Source organism: Lipotes vexillifer, unplaced genomic scaffold, assembly GCF_000442215.2.
Source record: "Lipotes vexillifer unplaced genomic scaffold, Lipotes_vexillifer_v1.1 scaffold382, whole genome shotgun sequence".
Classification (NCBI taxonomy): Eukaryota; Metazoa; Chordata; class Mammalia; order Artiodactyla; family Lipotidae; genus Lipotes; species Lipotes vexillifer.
In genome coordinates, this window is record NW_006780611.1 from 7,441,951 (window position 1) to 7,462,996 (window position 21,046).

The following is a 21,046-nucleotide window of genomic DNA, read 5'->3' on the forward strand; positions in this document are numbered from 1 at the left end:
AGGTGAAGCAGCAGGTAAAGTACCTCCCAGAGCACTTGGACCACAGCAGCACCAAACACATGGCCTTTCTCTGCCCCTTCTGCCCCAAGGATGGCCTGACGTCTTCAACTGAGGTAACCAGCTGGTGTTAGCAGAACAAATCCCTCCCCTTCTCTCCCTGAGGCCATCCATCCTGGCTGAGGAACCAGCTGGAGGGAGCCAAGGTAAGTCCAAAGTGAAATGTTTTTGGAGAGCCCACACAGGCATGTGAGTATATCACTATTTCCTATTTCAAGAATGGAGTAAATGGATCCAGATGCACGGCTGCAGTTGTCATCCATTTCCCCCAAACCAGTGTGCCCTGACTTTGTCTTCTCCAGGTCTCAGTTCTGTTTCTGGGCCTTCAGGTCCTGAGATCAGTCTCTGATGTGGGACAGGGATACAGCCACTCCTCCCAGGCAGCTGGCAGCAAACATGAGAGGAGAATATCAGAGAGGTGGGGCCAGCCATGGGAGAACCACCCTTCCAGGGCCCAAAAAGGCAAAAACAGACAAGAGCAGAGGTGCACCTGAGAAGAGTGGGATGGATTCTAAAACTGGGACCTGAACACCTGGGCTGGGTAGTTGCTATACATCAGGGAACATTCCATGGAAAGGGTTAGGAGGAGAGCCAGGGAGGACACACACACACCTCCAGACCACAGTGTCTCTGGAGCACCCCAACAACCCCTCAGAGGGCCAGTGACCACTGCCCACAGCCCCAGGCTCTCTCAGGGACATGCCAGTCACCCAGCACCCTCCCCCACCGTGTTGTGCTTAGGGCAGCATCTATGCCAACCGGGCTTGGGCAACTTTCTCCAAAGCTCCTGGGGAAGGACTAGCTCCCTTCTGAGTCTGGTGATATGACTTTGGAGATGGTCATGTCTGGAGGCAGATCCTGGTGCAATCACTGTGTGATTCTGGGCACGTCATTTAACCTCTCTGAGCTAAGTTACAACTGTGTTAACACTCCTAGCTACTGTGAGGATTAGATACAGTGCATGTAACATGACTGGCCCTCAGTAGGAACTTAATAACAGAGCAAGTCATTGTCATTGCTACCACTGTTAATTCTCGCTGACCCCTGCTTGCCGTAGAAGACAGGGCTGTAGACAGTGCAACTCTCTGTCCTGAAGCATGACGCTATAGCTTCCCATTGCCTGGGTGACCCTGCCCAGGCCAAAGCTCCCAGATGCAAGAAAGGATACATCATGTCCTGTAGGGGCGGCTGGGCCGTGGAGGCCCTGGGGGAAAGACCCTCCAAGGAGGCCTGCAGGGTCTGGGCCATGCTATGATCAGCCAGGAGGCCCATGCTCTGGATCTGCGGGGAGAAGAGGGTGGGGAAGACAGGCTTTCTCAGTGCCCACTCCACAGAGGCCCTCTCTACCCTCCACACCCTGCACTCCTGACCTCCCACTGGCTGCTGTGGCTAGAGCTCCCCACCTCCACAGGGAAGGGGGTACAGAGGGTCTGGCCTCACAGTGGCTAAATAGCATCCCCTTTCCACCCACCTGCAGGAAGAAGCCACGCAGAGCCTGGAGTGTGGTGCTGGAGAGGGTAGAGAGGTCAGCCACAGCTGCGCCTTGAAGAACATGGCCCACCTCTTCACGAGAGAGGATGCTGCTGCTCCGGAACCGCACAAACTGGTCCAGGGAGAGAAGCCCCAAACATGTAGTGATTCGGCATCTCCTTCATTCACAGGTATTTGCTGTGCCCTGCCAGGCTCAGCACTGGGCTGGGGGTATGGATCTGAAGCCCACAGAGCTCTACCTTCAAGAGCTCAGTGTTGGTAGGCAGGGGTGGAGTTGTGTCACACGAGAGTCAGGTAATGAGGAGGATTGCAAGACCCTGAGAGTTTGCTCTGCTGACCCCTTCAGTCCTGCCACTCCTACCCTGCCCCTCACACTCGACTATGTGTGGTTACCCAGACACACGACCACATTCTCATATATCTGCTGTTCTCACTTCAATACTGTACCTGCAATACTTTTCCTTCTCTTTGCCTATTAATCCTTCAAGCCTCAGCTAAAATGTTACCTTCACTGCTGAATGTTTTCATTTTATTAAAGAAATACAGGCATTAACTGGGTGCTTACTATATTCTTACTCACTTCTCCCTCACAGCTCTGGCAGAAGCAATTACTCTTTTCTCTGGGTTCCTACACCAACCATTGATTTATTCATTGATCCACTTTCCTGTCATTCACAGGCTTGCTGCCTTGTTTATTCAGTGGGCACTTACCATGTTCTAGGCACTTAGCATTATCTTCTACTCTTCCATTAATAACCATATTTTAACTATTAATATCCTTGTCTATCTCCTTCTCTAGACTGAGGGACCTTTAAGGCAGAACATTTGGCTCACTGACATCTTTGGTACCTAGCACAGGATCTGGCAGGTGGTGGGCAGGCCTGGTCAATGTTTCATGAGTGAATGAGAAACAATGTCTGGGTAGTCTGGGCAGAGGAGATGTGGGCATTCAGAGGAATTCTCTAGGCAGGCTTCTTGAAGGGTGAAGGCTCATCCAGCCCCTCTACCTTCTTGGAGGATGACATTCTTCAGACCACAGGACCATCCTTTCTGCACTTACCAGGGTCATGAGCCTCAAGATCTCAGCTCTGAGGAAGGAATTCTCTCCAGCATCCAGGAGGGTAAATAGCAAAAACCGATTCCAGGGCTGGGAGGCCACATGGAGTGCTATGGGAAACACCAGTCAACCGTGTGTTGTTAATGCTGCTTTTCCAAAGGCCTTGGAACATTGCTAAAGAAAACTTTCTCCTATTGGCTCAAAAAAGGATTGCTCAGCAAAGGCATGGCATTGGACAAGCTGACCCCAGGGCGTTTCTTTCTCCTGGGCTTCTATCCACCCATGCTGCCTGGCACAGGGAGACCACATATCCCACTATTGTGGGAGGCAGGCAACAGGAAGAGCTCTGCCACTTAAGAGCTATGTGACCTTGGTTGGGGCAAGTTGCTTAACCTCCCTGAACCTCAGTGTCCTCATCTGTATGATGGGCATGGCAGTGCCCTTGCAGTATTGTTAAAAGAATTAAACAAAATGAGTGTGAATCAGGGAGCTCCCTGGTTGCCTAATGGTTAGGATTCTGGGCTTTCACTGCCATGGCCTGGGTTCAATCCCTGGCTGGGGAACTGAGATCCTGCAAGCCACATGGCTCGGTGAAAAAAAAAATGAGTGTGAATCACAGAACAGAGGATGGGAGTCTGGGGTGGGAGGGTGGCAGGTGCTGGCCCCGTCCAATCTCCCCCATGGGAACATCAGAATGGGGAGGGTTTCTACCGACGTCTGGACTCCGGGCATGCAGGTAGTCAAGCAAGGCCTCCAGGCAGCCGACACAAGCGTGGGACAACAGAGGGTCCTTCTGCAAGAAAACAACAAAAACAAAAACCCCACAGAAGTTCACGTCCGGTTTTGCTACCAGTGGATTTTGGTGCCAACCAAGAAAAAAACATTTGGTTTTCAAAACAATTTAGATTTCAGAATTTCAGATTTGGGATTGTGGCTCTGTAGATAATCAAGAAATGTTTGTTGGTTTCACCTCTCACCCACACACACAAAGCACGATGCTTATACTGATGATTTACCTACATTTGAGAGACTGTTTTGCTTCAGAAAAGGATGGGCCCTGGGCTCCATTAAGAGATTCACAGATTACAGATTCTGTAAGAGCCACACAGTTTATCTAAGCCAATGCATGTAAATCTTTTTGTAAAGCAGCAGAACCTTTCATCAAACAAAATTTTATGCTCTAATAAGCATAAGAAAAGAACTCAGGGTTAGGAAGATGCAAATTAAAACCACCTTGAGATACCACTACACACTCATCAACAGCTAAAACTGACTGACAGTACCAAGTGTTGGCAAGAATGTGAAGCAACTGGAACTCTCATGCACTCCTGATGGGAAGGAAAAATGGTGCAGCCACTTTGGAAAACAGTCTGATGGCTTTTTTTTTTTTTTAATTAATTAATTTATTTGGCTGTGTTCGGTTGTCATTGCTGCACACGGGCTTTCTCCAGTTGCGGCGAGCAGGGGCCACTCCTCATTGTGGTGCGCAGGCTTCACATTGTGGTGGCTTCTCTTGTTACGGAGCACGGGCTCTAGGCGCGCAGGCTCAGTAGTTGTGGCTCATGGGCTCTAAAGCTCAGGCTCAGCAGCTGTGGTGACAGGCTCTGTTGCTCCGTGGCATGTGGTTCTTCCTGGACCAAGGATCGAACCCGTGTCCCCTGCATTGACAGGAGGATTCCCAACCACTGTGCCACCAGGGAAGTCGCAGTCTGATGGTTTCTTATAAAGTTAAACATACACTTACCATATGTGGTAGGCAGAATTTTAAGATGGTCCCATGACCTTTGCTCCCAGATGTTACTCCCGTGATTAGGTTACATTACATGGCAAAAGGGAGATTGTTTGGGTGGGCCAAATCTAATTACACCAGTCCTTTAAAAGCAGAGTTTTCTCTGGCTGGTAGCAGAAAAAGAACCAGAGAATCCAGAAGTGTGAGAAGGACTCAACATGCATTGCTGGTTTGAAGATGGAGGGGCTGTGTGAGAAAAAATGTGTGTAGCCTTAAAGAGCTGAAAGACCCACCCACCCCCAACAGGAGGATGAAGTGGATTCTTTCCCAGCTCTCCCAAATAAGCACCCAGCCTGACCAATACCTTGATTTCAGCTTTGTGAGACCCCAAGCAAAGAACCTGGTCGAGCCCACCCAGACTTCTGACGTAGAGAACTGTCAGATAATAAATGGGTGTTGTGCTAAGCCATTACATTTGTGATATGTAGTTACACAGCAGTAGAAAACGAATATGTCATTTGACCCACCAATCCTACTCCTAGGTATTTATCCAAGAGAAATAAAAATGGATATTCACAAAGACTTGTACTCCAGTCTTTATTCATGATAGCCAAAAATCTTTAAGTCCCAAATATCTATTGGTAGGTGAGTGGATCAGCAAATTGTGGAATAGCCACATAAGGGGCTACTACTCACCAATAAAAAGAAAGGAAGTACTGATAACACAACAATATAAATGAATCTCAAAAGCATTAAGCTAAGTGAAAGAAGATAGACACATAAGACCACATACTTTATGATTTTACTTATGTGGAATTCTAGAAATGGTAAAACTGTAGTGCCAGAAAGATCAGTGTTTGCCAAGGGTCAGGGATGGGGAGAGGGGACTGACTAAACAGGGGTCCAAGGGAACTTTTTGTGGTGATGGAAATCTATACCAGGATTGTGATGGTGTTTACAAAACTGTATATGTTTGTCAAAACTCATCTAGTTGTACATTTAAAATCAGTGAATTTTATTGCATGTAAGTTATATCTCAATAAAACTGATTTTTTTAAATGTAAAGACAAACTAACAACACCAACAAAAATCCTATGCTCTCCTCATGCTGTTCTTTGGAAGGCAGCAACCTGGAGGTTAAGGTATGGGGCAGACTTGGGTTTGAAGCCTTGCTTGGTCACTTACCATCTGTATGATCCTGGCCAAGGTTACTTGATTTTGCCAAGTGGGGATAAAAGGATTACTTGGGCTGCCGAGAGGGTAAGATGAGCAATGCATACAGAGGGTTTAACTAGTGCTTGGCACAGAGTTAACACTCAAAAAATGGTGACTATACTGAAGGAAAAAAAAAAAAGAAATCAGTTGGAAATTAATCCCAGGCAATGACTTGTTTATTTATGTATTTATACTATACAGGTAAATCATAGGATAAATATTCTTCCCACTGTTTAAGATTCTACTAAGATCCTATACTAAAATAATTCTGTTATATTTTTTTAAAAAATGGTGAATATCTTAGTGAAACGTATAACAGGGGAAACACTCTCGCTCTTTAACAACCCCTAAGTCTCCTTCACAGGATCTGTAAGGTCTTTAAGACCTACAGTTCGAAGTGGTTGAGCTAATTCACTAACCTCATTTTACAGCTGAGAAAACTGAGGCCCAGAGAGAAAATACTTGACCTGAGGACACCTGGGTGGTAGGTGGCAGGTCTATAAACAAATCCTAGGCCTTGTGCCCTTTCTCCTTCTCTAATCTAAAATTAACTCTTAACCAGTGGGCACTTCCACCCTTTTCCCAGGTACCCAAGATTAGCCAGTTCAAATGCAGCCTCTCCTGTGGAGCCTTCCTTGATTCAAATAATAGGTCATTTTGCCATTAATTATAATTTCTTGTGTTTCCTACAATCTGTGAGTGCTTAAATGGCTGAAACGGCATCATATTCATTTCTGCGTCCTCATTCACTCATTCAACAAACATTACTGAATGCCAATTCTGTGGGAGGCTTTATGCTGGGTATTGAGTATAAGGGAATCATTTTCCCACTCTCTATGTTTTGAATATTAAAACAGGAACTTCAGCCCTTTCAGAAACATTGGAGAGAAAGCATTTGCCCTTCCTCCCGCCTCTAACTGGCTTTTCCTCACCCAACGAGAGATTTATCTAACAAGTGAGATGCTAGCTTAACACCTACTGAGCCATCAGGGCAGGACTAAGGTATTAAAGGTCATGCTCCCATGAACTCAGACTCTTAAGATCTTGGCCAGCTGGATAAGTGTCCAACATGGACATTATGGAAATGCAAACACAGTTTACCTGCCTATGGGCTCCCGGTCTGGCCCAAGGGAAGGAGGGTAGTTAAAAAATCCTTTTGGATAAGATATGATAAAGCAAGCGGAGTAAAATGCTAATGGTAGAATGTACGTGGTGGGTATATGAGTGTTCACTGTAAAATTCTTTCGTCTTTGCTGTATATTTGAAAAATCTCAGACTAAAAAGAAGCCCATTCTGACCTTAAGTCCCAGCTACATTCTACTATGGTGTTTGTCAGCAGTAAAGCTGATGCTTTGGTTCTCATTTGACTCGTGATTTCCCAACTGGATTTGAACCCACAAGGGGAAGGAGACACAAAGATTAACCAGACACAGTCCCTACCTTTGAGGAGCTCAGAGCCTGGGGAAGACCGATATGAAAATGGGAACTCACAACAGGGAGAGATAAGTGCTATACATGATAGAGGTCTGATCCATGAAGAGCACAGAGCCTTTGAATAGATGTGCTGGCAGGACAAGACTTGGCATCCGCACAGCCCGCACAGGGCCCACTTCAGGAGCCTTCTCTACATCCTCACATTTCCCCACTTCCCCCAACCTGTTCACAGGCCCAGTGGGGATCAATCCTTGAACATAATCTCCCACAATCAACAGCCATATCAAATATGTCTGTCATTATCTGGGCGGCCAGCGGAGACCACTCAAATCAAGGCCCCTCCCCTCCCCCGAGGAAGTCTCTGCAACTCCTCTCACTTGTTTGCTGGCTGCCCCCACCTCCCTCTTCTTGCCCATGATGCCTTGCCATCAGACCAGACCACGTGGATCTGTGACCGTCAGTCTTGGGCAAGCTTTAAGGAGCAGGAAAAGAGAGTCCAAGTCTAACTAAAACAGCATAAACATCTGGGGCCTTGGTCACCCTACAGTGAAATAACAGACAATATGCTCCTTGAAAGAGAAGAAGGTCTCAGGGAATCATGGGTGGGAACGGGCCAGAGGGCCAAGGACAGGGAATGAGTCCATATCAGAGGACGAAACTGTGTTGCCATCAAGATCAATCCCATCTCTGATGCCCCCTACCCTCGGGGACCTAGGACAAGTCACTTGATATTTCCAGCCCAGCTCAAGCACCTCCCCCAGAAAGCCTTCTCTGACAGCCAGCCTCACAGTCACCCTACACCAGCCTGTAATGTACGTCCTGTGCCCCCACTGTGCAGTGCTTCCCTTCAACCCAGCACTGCCCACTCTGTGTTAGCACCTCTTATCCACATGGCACCATCCACCGCCCCCTGAAACTGTTAACTTCTCAAAGGCAGGAATCTGATCGATCTCCATGCCCCCACCACCCTTCACAGTATGTGACTGCTTGATAAACTATGATCTCCAAGAATCCTCTAAGCTGTAAAACACAAACCCCTCTGAGGTGGACATCTACTGTTTTTGCTTGTCCAGGATCCATTCCTCCTTCTTCTAAGAACAGTTTTCTCTTGCAGAACCATTCCTCTCTTATGTTTAGTCCATGTGAGTTAGGGAGAGCTGACCATATGCCCCAGCCTGCAGGAGAGGACACTCACCCAAGGCAGGTCAATCAGAGCATCCCATGTTTTGGGCATAGTGACTGCCACATTACCAAGCCAGGCTAATGAGACTCAATTCTGGGGACTACGAGGAAAGAGAAACTTTCTTTCTGCTGGAAGGACATAAGACAGGAGCTGCTGCTGGTCATCCTACCATCCCATAAGAATGAAGCTGACAGAGAAATGCAGAGCCAAGAGATGGAGACAGAGTTCTGATGACACTATCTGAGCCTCTGGGATCCCAGCTGTGCCTGAAGCCAGTTTTGACCCCTGGACTTCTCAGTCATGAGACAATTTGAGTTTCATTTCTGTCACTGAAACTTTAAAACCAGTCAAACCTCTCTCTAGGCCTTAGTGGGAATACCAGGATCTTGACAGGCAGCCACCCCTTCCTGCTGTCATCCTGGGAGAAGCAGGCTCCACTGCCAGGGTCCCACTCCACAAAGGCCTTACCTGAACCAGGAGGTTCTGCAGTCCGATGACCAGGGACAGCACTTGTGATGTTCCCAGTGGAGCCAGGACAGTGTCCTCAGGGGCTGGCGGTGGCTGGGCCCCTGAGGGCAGCAGAGCAACCAGGGCAGAGGAGAAGCTTTGTTGCAGGGCTGTCCGCAGGAAGCGTAAGATGGCAGCTGAAAGTAGAAAACTCCTTACACCCAGTTCTTGCCTCATTCCCCACCTCCCCACCAGCACTGTCACAGGGGGAAGGCCACGGAGATAATAAAGGGTTGACTGTGGACTGGTCTGGGTGAGGTAGTCTCATCTCAGAATCTAGGGGAAAGGTTTTTCTTCTCCTGCTAGAGGCCCTTGGTCCCATACCTGAGAGCAGTGCAGCCTTTTTCTTCGGAAAGCTGAGGGCCTTCAATACTTGGTCCAGTTCCACAGACAGTGTCTGATGAACCTGGCAGGGCAGAGGGTAAAGGGATAACCCCCACATTCTGGGAGCTTGGGCAGAAAACCACCTGCTACAATATCTCTTTTACCCCCCCTACACATACCCACTGCATCCAGAAGGACAGAGGAGGCCACACAGAGTCTTGTGAGCCTCACCGATCCTGGATTCAGGAGCTTGAGGAGGAAAATCAAGCCCAGACCTGGAGAACCCTGCTTCTCCCAAGTTTCCCCCATCCTCAGAGAGCTCCTGCACCAGGAAGTCTTTCCCAGCCTTAGCTGTGGGTCAGTCTCCTCTTCAGCCCACCAACCACCTAACTCAGATCTGGAGTCCAATGGCCCGGAATCAAAATCCTGGCTCTGCCACTTGCCAGCTGTATGGCCGTGGGCAAGTCACCGCACTGCACCTCTCTCAGCCTGCCTTACTTCCTTCACCTATGAAAAGGGAACAGTGCCACCTGCTTTCACTCTCTCCAGAGCTATCATGAAGAAGAGCTGAGGACCAGCATCGTGAATGTGCTCCTTAATGTCAAAGCAATGACCATACTGAGGGGTTAGTTTGGGGGACAGGTTCAAAGCTGTGAGTCTGCTCTGCTCTCCTTACCCAGAACATAAGCTGCCTGAAGGCAGCTTTTCCTCTACTTGGATCTACAAGTGCTTGGCACAAAGCAGTTCCTCAAAAATGCTTGTTAGGGCTTCCCTTGTGGCGCAGTGGTTAAGAATCCACCTATCAATGAAGGGGACACGAGTTCGAGCCCTGGCATGGGAATATCCCACATGCCATGGAGCAACTAAGCCCATGCACCACAACTACTGAGCCTGCGCTCTAGGGCCCGCGAGCCACAACTACTGAAGCCCGCACGCCTAGAGCCCGTGCTCCACAACAAGAGAAGCCACCGCAACGAAGAGTAGCCCCTGCTCTCTGCAACTAGAGAAAGCCCACGCACAGCAGTGAAGACCCAACACAGCCAAAAAAAAAAAAAAAAAAAATGCTTGTTAGCTGGTGGAATTGGCAGGTTCCAGGCAGAAGAACCAACTTGTATAAAGGTATGGAGATGCCATACTAATCTAAGACGTAAACAGAGGGAGCTGTGTGTGGAGGTTATATGGGAACTCTGTGCTATCTGCTCAATTTTTTTGTAAATCTAAAACTGTCCTAAAAATAATAGCTATTAAAAATCAACCAAAAACAAACAAAAAAAGTACTGAGATGTGAAAGAGCACAGTTGACTGGGAGAAGAGCAAACACTTGGTCAGAAGACAGGAAAGGAGGGTAGAATGGCAGAAAGTAAGGCTGCAGAGGGGCCTGGTAGGAAGGGTCTCAGCAGCCATGAGGAAAACAAAAAGGCTGCTAAAGGACAGTGAGCAGAGGGTAAGTGTGGACAGACCGTGGCCATAGGGATAGGAGCAGTGGAGCAAGGGAGAGGCTGGAGGCCAGAAGATTGTGAATAGGCCATATCAGTGGTGAGGATGAATGATCAGGCCGGAACTAGGGCAGAGGGGAGAACTTAGAGTAGAGGGAGTTATGTAATTGGCTAGTTATGAGCTGAGGGCCAGGGCAGAACCAACAACAAGGTGCAGGCTTCCATCCAGGCAGGTGACTGCAGGGGGAGGGGTGGGCCCAATAGCCACACATAGAAAAGTAGGAGAGGTTCCTGTCCCAAATCAACCCCATTGGCAACTAGCTGAGATCTGCTCTAGCGTAGATGTGCCACAGCTTACTGAAACCCTAGAGGCCAAACTTGAAAACTCACTTCACTTCTACACAAATGAGTGTGTGCCTGGCATTAGATTGGCACAGAGCTGGGCACAGTGTGAGGATACCTCAAAGGCTAGGAGACGGTTTCTGTCCACTAGGGGCAGCCAGCCTTAGGGAGGAAACACCTGAATGTGAAGCAGCCCACAGAGGAGCTCATGCAGGGCACTAGGACGACAAGGTCGTACAAGACGGAGGGGCTGAGAGGAAATGGGGTGCTCTGTGGATATGTCCATGGCCCTCCTGATCCCTGCACCACCTTCTCAAACGGTCACATGACAGCTTACACAGTACGGCATTCACAGCTTGCCACCCACAACTTCAAGGCCACACGCTGGATTCTGCCTTCTTGTCCAGTCTGACAGTCCATTCCCTACCCTCCAGCCACGCAGTACCTCACCACTCTTCAAATATATATACCAAGTCTTAAATTTGTGCAGCTGCAGGCCTGTGCTCATATCATTCTCTTTGCCTGGAGCACCCTTCCCCCACTATTTTAGCCTGGTACAGTCTTGCTTACCTTTCAGGCTTTGCTTAAAGATTATAACACAAGTTCCCCAAGTCTGGGGTATATACTGTATTCATTTTTTATTCCTCTTTGCCTAGAACACAGCCTGGCATGCAGGTGATCCAAGTGTGCTAAATGGATTAATGTAAACCAACTTGACAACAGCCTTGAATGTATTTTCCCTGTTTTGTAGGCAAGGAAACTGAAGCTCAGAGAGTTAAATACCTGGCCAAGGTTACATAACTAATAAGCCACAGATCTGGGGTCAGAACTCAAGATCTTGTCACTCCTTGAGTGCCACCCATGCTCCAAAGCAACAGGGGTTAGAAACTAACCTGCAGATTGCCATCGTGCTGCTGGGCAGAGAAGGAGGCAGTGAGCAGCCAGGCGGAGCAGAGGAGCTCGGTCCTGGGAGAGCCCTCCTCAGCCCAGGTGAGGGCCAGCGTCTTCTCTAGAAGCTCTATCAGGGCTGTGCTGCTCAAGAGCACTGCAGCAGCTGCAGAGGGTTGGGCAGGGCAGGCGGTGTTTAGTTAGCACCCGATGGGTGCTTCACACACACATGGTGAATGAACAAAAGGATCAGCTTAAGGCTCTAAGTTTCATTTCAGAACCACAGGTTACTGGAACCAGAAAGGACCTTAGGACCATCCGATCCAGCCACACACACCCTTTTTAATTTTTTTTAGATGGAAAAACTGAGGGCAGCAAGGGCCATAGACACTGCCCAGCACCCTTCCTCTTCACTATGCCAGCCCGGGCCCCAGCACCTCTTTTCTGACTGCCCAGCGTGGTCTGATGAAGGCTCCAATACAGGAAGTTGAAGGAGGGCTGCAGGATGTCCGTGTCAGTGGGACTGCATTTCCCACACAGCTTGCTCACTGCAAGAGATGAGAGTGCCCTGGAGCCCCAGTGCTCAGCACTCCATGGCTTTATCACACACCAGCACTCACACTTCTTACAGCTAGTGGCCCTCAACTGGCTAATTTCAGATATCAGTCTTGGGGACCAAGCACAAACTAAGCACCCCTGATATTACGGCCAATGGAAAGAAACAGTGACAAACCCGAAGATATGTTCACACCCTCCATCTGAACAAACATCAGGCAAGCAGCCCACAGCTGCACATAACAGACTGCACAAGTGTAGGTGGTCAAAAGGCATCCCATGACAGCGCTCATGCCAGCACAGACTCCAGGTTGGAGAGTCTGCAGAGGTCACACAGGCCAACCTGCCACCATCAGCAGAGAGAAGATCCAGTCTCTGAATTCTTCCAGCAACAGTGCACTCACCACCTTCACAGGGGAGCTCTGTAACCATCAAAGTGCAGTTCCCTAAACTTGCCGAATTCTCTCTCTCACATCACCTCCATCTGGCTAACTCCTTTCCTCCTATTCAGCAATCAAGATTCAGCTCAAAGTTCACCTCCCTCATGAAGCCTTAATCTCTCATGGCAAGATTAAACGCCTCTTCATGCTCTGCCAGCCCTCAGCGAGCAGTGACTACACTGTGGAGTAGACATCTACAGAGCACATCCCTTTCCTCTTGGGAATTACCACTCCTTGCTCCCCCGCCCCCCACCATCCTAGATATGAAACCTACCTAAGTCTCCATTCCCTTTTTTTTTTTTTGCGGTACGTGGGCCTCTCACTGTTGTGGCCTCTCCCGTTGCGGAGCACAGGCTCCGGACACGCAGGCTCAGCGGCCATGGCTCACGGGCCCAGCTGCTCCGCGGCACGAGGGATCTTCCCGGGCTGGGGCATGAACCCATGTCCCCTGCATCGGCAGGTGGACTCTCAACCACTGCGCCACCAGGGAAGCCCCCCCCTTTTTTTTTTCAAACAGAAAAACACAAAAATTATAATCATCCTCATCAGTTCACTCAGTCCCATGTAATTAATTGTTTTTTTCATCTTGATCTTTTGTTAGCACTTTTAGGAATTCATCAGTTTTCCATTAGAGTTCTGAAAATGCTTATTCATTCAGTTCAGCAGTGTAGTCAGTTACCAGAAACCTGTACTTGTCAGAGTCTTTTCCATGAATTCCTTGAAGATGAAACCCTTTTATAGGAACATTTTTGCAAAAGCATCAGAGTACACCCAGAACTGTCTGTAAATGACAGAAGACTTAAAAATGACCATGGTTAAAGATTTGATGAAAGTTCATAATAATGCAATTGACAAGGAAATTTAGTTATTTCATGAGATATGCATTTTAAAATAATAACTAGAATTATGACTTATTATACCAGAACACATAAGATTTTTAGGAATTTCATGTAATGTCTGAAACATTTATATTAACATATTTCCACACAAATAACCCAAAGAAAGTTTAGTATTAGTTTTTCTTCTTTTAAATCTTTTAATTTTATTTATTTTTTTATACAGCAGATTTTTATTGGTCATCAATTTTATACACATCAGTGTATACATGTCAATTCCAATCGCTCAATTCATCACACCACCATCCCCACCCCTCCGCGGCTTTTCCCCCTTGGTGTCCATATGTTTGTTCTCTACATCTGTGTCTCAACTTCTGCCTTGCAAACCAGTTCCTCTGTACCATTTTTCTAGGTTCCACATACACATGTTAATATACGATATTTGTTTTCCTCTTTCTGACTTACTTCACTCTGTATGACAGTCTCTAGATTCATCCATGTCTCAACAAATGACCCAATTTCGTTCCATTTTATGGCTGAGTAATATTCCATTGTATATATGTACCACATCTTCTTTATCCATTCATCTGTCGATGGGCATTTAGGTTGCTTCCATGACCTGGCTATTGTAAAAAGTGCTGCAATGAACATTGGGGTGCATGTGTCTTTTTGAATTATGGTTTTCTCTGGGTATATGCCCAGTAGTGGGATTGCTGGATCATATGATAGTTCTATTTTTAGTTTTTTAAGGAACCTCCATACTATTCTCCACAGTAGCTGTATCAATTTACATTCCCACCAAAAGAGCAAGAGGGTTCCCTTTCCTCCACACCCTCTCCAGCATTTGTTGTTTGTAGATTTTCTGATGATGCCCATTCTAACTGGTGTGAGGTGATACCTCATTGTAGTTTTGATTTGCATTTCTCCAGTAATTAGTAATGTTGAGCAGCTTTTCATGTGCTTCTTGGCCATCTGTAGGTCTTCTTTGGAGAAATGTCTATTTAGGTCTTCTGCCCATTTTTGGATTGGGTTGTTTGTTTCTTTAATATTGAGCTGCATGAGCTGTTTATATATTTTGGAGATTAATCCTTTGTCCGTTGATTCATTTCCAAATATTTTCTCCCATTCTGGGGGTTGTCTTTTCGTCTTGTTTACGGTTTCCTTTGCTGTGCAAAAGCTTTGAAGTTTCATTGGGTCCCATTTGCTTATTTTTGTTTTTATTTCCATTACTCTAGGAGGTGGATCAAAAAAGATCTTGCTGTGATTTATGTCAAAGAGTGTTCTTCCTATGTTTTCCTCTAAGAGTTTTATAGTGTCCGGTCTTACATTTAGGTCTCGAATCCATTTTGAGTTTATTTTTGTGTATGGTGTTAGGGAGTGTTCTAATTTCATTCTTTTACATGTAGCTGTCCAGTTTTCCCAGCACCACTTATTGAAGAGACTGTCTTTTCTCCATTGTATATCCTTGCCTCCTTTGTCATAGATTAGTTGACCATAGGTGTGTGGGTTTATCTCTGGGCTTTCTATCTTGTTCCATTGATCTATGTTTCTGTTTTTGTGCCACTGATGTTTGCTGTGGGTTTGTTGTATATGGCCTTTATTATGTTGAGGTAGGTTCCCTCTATGCCCACTTTCTGGAGAGTTTTTTCATAAATGGGTGTTGAATTTTGTCAAAAGCTTTTTCTGCATCAATTGAGACAATCATATGGTTTTTATTCTTCAATTTGTTAATATGGTGTATCACATAGATTGATTTGCGTATATTGAAGAATACTTGCATCCCTGGGATAAATCCCACTTGATCATGGTGTATGATCCTTTTAATGTGTTGTTGGATTCTGTTTGCTAGTATTTTGTTGAGGATTTTTGCATCTATATTCATCAGTGATGTTGGTCTGTAATTTTCTTTTTTTGTAGTATCTTTGTCTGGTTTTGGTATCAGGGTGATGGTGGCCTCATAGAATGAGTTTGGGAGTGTTCCTTCCTCTGCAATTTTTTGGAAGAGTTTGAGAAGGATGGGTGTTAGCTCTTCTCTAAATGTTTGATAGAATTCACCTGTGAAGCCATCTGGTCCTGGACTTTTGTTTGTTGGAAGATTTTTAATCACAGTTTCAATTTCATTACTTGTGATTGGTCTGTTCATATTTTCTATTTCTTCCTGGTTCAGTCTTGGAAGGTTATACCTTTCTAAGAATTTGTCCAATTCTTCCAGGTTGTCCATTTTATTGGCATAGAGTTGCCTGTAGTAGTCTCTTAGGATGCTTTGTATTTCGGCGGTGTCTGTTGTAACTTCTCCTTTTCCATTTCTAATTTTATGGATTTGAGTCCTCTCCCTCTTTTTCTTGATGAGTCTGGCTAATGGTTTATCAATTTTGTTTATCTTCTCAAAGAACCAGCTTTTAGTTTTATTGATCTTTGCTATTGTTTTGTTTCTATTTCATTTATTTCTGCTCTGATCTTTATGATTTCTTTCCTTCTGCTAACTTTGGGTTTTGTTTGTTCTTCTTTCTCTAGTTCCTTTAGGTGTAAGGTTAGATTGTTTATTTGAGATTTTTCTTGTTTCTTTAGGTAGACTTGTATAGCTATAAACTTCCCTCTTAGAACTGCTTTTGCTGCATCCCATAGGTTTTGGATCGTAGTGTTTTCACTGTCATTTGTCTCTAGGCATTTTTTGATTTCCTCTTTGATATCTTCAGTGATCTCTTGGTTATTTAGTAACATATTGTCTAGCCTCCATGTGTTTGTGTTTTTTACATTTTTTTCCTTGTAATTGATTTCTAATCTCATAGTGTTTTGGTCAGAAAAGATGCTTGATATGATTTCACTTTTCTTAAATTTACTGAGGCTTGATCTGTGACCCAAGATGTGATCTATCCTGGAGAGTGTTCCATGTTCACTTGAGAAGAAAGTGTAATCTGCTGTTTTGGGATGGAATGTCCTATAAATATCAATTAAATCTATCTGATCTATTGTGTCATTTAAAGCTTCTGTTTCCTTATTTATTTTCATTTTGGATGATCTGTCCATTGGTGTGAGGTGTTAAAGTCCCCCACTATTATTGTGTTACTGTTGATTTCCTCTTTTATAGCTGTTATTAGTTGCCTTATGTATTGAAGTGCTCCTATGTTGGGTGCATATATATTTATAATTGTTATATTTTCTTCTTGGATTGATCCCTTGATCATTACGTAGTGTCCTTCCTTGTCTCTTGTAACATTCTTTATTTTAAAGTCTATTTTATCTGATATGAGTATTGCTACTCCAGCTTTCTTTTGATTTCCATTTGCATGGAATATCTTTTTCCATCCCCTCACTTTCAGTCTGTATGTGTCCCTACGTCTGAAGTGGGTCTCTTGTAGACAGCATATATATGGGTCTTGTTTTTGTATCCATTCAGCAAGCCTGTGTCTTTTGGTTGGAGCATTTAATCCATTAACGTTTAAGGTTATGTCAATATGTATGTTCCTATGACCATTTTCTTAATTGTTTTGGGTTTGTTGTTGTAGGTCCTTTTCTTCTCTTGTGTTTCCCAGTTAGAGAAGTTCCTTTAGCACTTGTTGTAGAGTGGTTTGGTGGTGCTGAATTCTCTTAGCTTTTGCTTGTCTGTAAAGCTTTTGATTTCTCCATCAAATCTGAATGAGATCCTTGCTGGGTACAGTAATCTTGTTTTTAGGTTCTTCCCTTTCATCAATTAATTAAGTATATCATGCCACTCCCTTCTGGCTTGTAGAGTTTCTGCTGAGAAATCAGCTGTTAGCCTTGTGGGAGTTCCCTTGTATGTTACTTGTCATTTTTCCCTTGCTGCTTTCAATAATTTTTCTTTGTCTTTAATTTTTGCCCATTTGATTACTATGTGTCTCAGCGTGTTTTGCCGTGGGTTTATGCTGTATGGGACTCTCTGTGCTTCCTGGACTTGGGTGGCTATTTCCTTTCCCATGTTAGGGAAGTTTTTGACTATAATCTCTTCAAATATTTTCTCGGGTCCTTTCTCTCTCTCTTCTCCTTCTGGGACCCCTATAATGCGAATGTTGTTGCGTTTAATGTTGTCCCAGAGGTCTCTTAGGCTGTCTTCATTTCTTTTCATTCTTTTTTCTTTATTCTGTTCCATGGCAGTGAATTCCACCATTCTGTCTTCCAGGTCACTTATCCGTTCTTCTGCCTCAGTTATTCTGCTATTGATTCCTTCTAGTGTAGTTTTCATTTCAGTTATTGTATTGTTCATCTCTGTTTGTTTGTTCTTTAATTCTTCTAGGTCTTTGTTAAACATTTCTTGCATCTTCTCGACCTTTGCCTCCATTCTTTTTCTGAGGTCCTGGATCATCTTCACTATCATTATTCTGAATTATTTTTCTGGAAGGTTGCCTATCTCCACTTCATTTAGTTGTTTTTCTGGGGTTTTATCTTGTTCCTTCATCTGGTACATAGCCCTCTGCCTTTTCATCTTGTCTATCTTTCTGTGAATGTGGTTTTTGATCCACAGGCTGCAGGACTGTAGTTCTTCCTGCTTCTGCTGTCTGCCCCACCATTCACTTTTTTGGAAGCCACAGCACACTTGACTTTACTTGGCTTGTGGTCAACCAGACAAGCAGGCCCCCCAACCATACCCTCACCCGTGAACTACAGTCCTCTACCCTCAATGCTCTCAAATAAAAGTACTCAAGGGTTATACATAAATGTATATTCACTTCACGTGTATGTTTCAGCCTGTTATTTCTCCCTGTTAGAGGCCCTTTCTATTTATTTATTTATTTATTTGGCCACATTGTATGGCTTGTGGGATCTTAGTTCCCTAACCAGGGATCAAACCCGTGCCCCCTGCAATGGAAGTGTGGAGCCCTAACCACTGGACAACCAGGGAATTCCCTAGAGGCCCTTTTTTTTTCAGTAGATTACTGCTTTTTTTTTTTAACATCTTTACTGGAGTATAATTCTTTACAATGGTGTGTTAGTTTCTGCTTTATAACAAAGTGAATCAGCTATACATATACATATATCCCCATATCCCCTCCCTCGCACCCTCCCTATCCCACCCCTCTAGGTGGTCACAAAGCACCGAGCTGATCTCCCTGTGCTATGTGGCTGCTTCCCACTAGCTATCTATTTTACATTTGGTAGTGTATATATGTCCATGCCACTCTCTCACTTCATCCCAGCTTACCCTTCCCCCTCCCCGTGTCCTCAAGTCCATTCCCTAGAGGCCCTTTTGATGGCTGTTTTTGTCACACACAGACCTCCCTCCCAGCTGAGCATCACCCTTAACCTGATAAGATAGGCAGCGATGACCAGCTCCAGGTCAGGCCTGGAGGCTCTTTTTGAGCTGGACAGTGATCTTCTCATGAGGAGCCTTGGGCTCCAGGCAGGGAAAAAAACCATCCTCACCTGTGGCCACCCGACAGTCCACAGGTATTGAAGACACACCATTTCTCCTATTAACTTCAACCTTGCTTCAACAAATCTTCCTGAGGGTACTGCCTATGAACTAGTGACCACACGAATGAGCAATAAAAGGTCCTGAGAGGTTTGAAGTATGGGTAGAAAAGAGGCCTAGAGAACTGTGACTGGATCATCAGATCCTGAGTCAGCTGTGGGGTGAAGTGGAAAACTGAGCTTGTGCCAGGAAAAATGAAGATACATGGATTGTACCCAATGAAGGCCTACTCTGTGCCAAGCATCCTGTGGCATTCTACATCTACGGTTATTTTTGTATCAACCCTAAATCAGGTATGCACCATTATTTTACCTATGAGGAACCAAAGGCTCATAGAGGCTAGGTGACTGCCCAAGGTTGCATAATTAGTGACTAAGCTGAGACCAAACCCAGGCATTCCTGATTCTGGAGCTTGTCACAATGATTTTTTTTTCTTTTTTTTTTGATTTTCCAAACATTACCAGAGAATGAGCAGAGAAAGATCTGGAAGGTCCTTTAACAAGAAGCCCACAGGAGATCAACCAATCAGGGAACTGTGCACGAGCTGATTGCATACCCTGCAACCCTCCTCCCTCACCTTGCCTTTAAAAATGCTTTGCTGAAACCCTTCGGGGAGTTCAGGGTTTGGGGGCATGAGTCCCCGTTCTCCTTGCACGGCCCTGCAATAAACCTCTCTCTCCTCCAAAAAGAAAAAAAAAAAAAAACAAGCCCACAGGAGTAGACTGACGCACTAGCTTCTTCCAAAAAGATGAAAGGGTGGAAGAAAGGAACAAGGCCAGCACCACTGAGAGCACACCCACAGCACGCCCAGCCCCAGGCCCTCAGGCACTGTCCCAAGCAGCCAGAGCACCTTGGTGAAGGAGCTTCATGGCCATGCTGTCCAGTTCTTGCTCTGACTCGTTCCTCAGCTGCACTAAGGAGAGGAGGCTCAGCAGCAAAGGCAGGTTCCCCGAGGCTGTGAGAAACAAGCAGAGCTGGTCAGGGGGATTGACCATCAGATCACCCTAAGGTCAGACAGGCACCCACGACCCACCAATGGTAAATAGTTTGTTGGGATTTACCCCTATTTCCTGTCTTTTTCCTTCTTCATTTAGAAGAGAGGCAACTGACGTACTGAGTGCCAGCTCTAGGTTGGGTACCAGGAATTTATTATTTCACTTAATCATCCTAAAAATCATGTGAAGTAGTGATTGTTATTCCTATTTTGCAGTTAAGAAAACTGAGGCACAGAGAGGCTGAATGACATCTCCAAGGCCCCACAGTGGCAGGGCCAGGGCCAGGACTTGAAACCAAATCTCAATCCAGTGCTCATAGTCATTCCACTATGTGTTTCCAAGAAATCTCATGGCTCTTAAACACTATTATTAGTTAGTTGTGGCTTGTCCTTCCCTGAAAAAGAAAGACTCAGCTCTTCTAGATACCCTTAAACATACCTCCAAACCGCCGTCCTCAATCAGAACTGGACCAAGTGAGCCACAGCTCTCTACCTACTTCCTCTTAATTGCTTTGAAATTTAAAAATTCAATTTTCTGAGAGTAAACAGACCAATCCCAGTCTTTCAGTGTCTTCATACTGTACCAAATATCAAGCTTCCTTGACTCCAGGGAGTCTCATTCCAGATTTAGAAACCATCCTTTTGGATCTCACCAGGAGCTTCCAATACATCACAGATCCACCCCCTTCCCAGCCCCTGCTGGCTGCTGCTGCCTCCCTGACCTCCCCAGTATTTACTCCTTTTTTCTTCCCAACTGGAGGCTGCCATTCCTGTGACAAACAGCTCTGAGCACATGCTGGGCAGGGTGGGGACATGCATGCATACATCAAACACTCTCACCCATGCAGACATTAAACATAAGCACACTCAAACCACACACACAAACCAAATATGTTGAGCACCAACTCTCCAATGAGAAGAAGGAGATAAAGTTTAGTTTGATGCCCCACTGTTCTGACTTTTCTTTTGCATGGAAAACTCTGATTCTCTCTCCTAGAGCAGACCTCATCAGGGCAGAGATGCCACTTCTGTCTGACCTTCAGGTCAATACATGCCCCCAGCAGCTGCAGACTGACCTTCTGATGGGGAGGATCCATGTTCCACCAGCAGATGCTGTAGGATCAGCAGGC

General features: G+C 45.6%; 1 protein-coding gene across 1 annotated transcript in view; it reads right to left on the reverse strand.

The window, feature by feature from the left end:
• Positions 1–395: 395 nt before the first annotated feature.
• MEI1 (meiotic double-stranded break formation protein 1) overlaps positions 396–21,046 on the reverse strand; it is a 66,801-nt gene continuing 46,150 nt past the window's right edge. The window contains exons 22-32 of the mRNA XM_007453963.1: positions 20,993–21,045; positions 19,773–19,877; positions 12,101–12,211; positions 11,669–11,829; positions 8,998–9,079; positions 8,635–8,810; positions 3,317–3,398; positions 2,609–2,715; positions 1,529–1,660; positions 1,226–1,338; positions 396–441 (exon numbers count right to left, since the gene is read on the reverse strand). Coding sequence (XP_007454025.1) covers positions 396–441; positions 1,226–1,338; positions 1,529–1,660; positions 2,609–2,715; positions 3,317–3,398; positions 8,635–8,810; positions 8,998–9,079; positions 11,669–11,829; positions 12,101–12,211; positions 19,773–19,877; positions 20,993–21,045 — 1,168 coding nt within the window. The remainder of the gene's footprint in view (positions 442–1,225; positions 1,339–1,528; positions 1,661–2,608; positions 2,716–3,316; positions 3,399–8,634; positions 8,811–8,997; positions 9,080–11,668; positions 11,830–12,100; positions 12,212–19,772; positions 19,878–20,992; position 21,046) is intronic.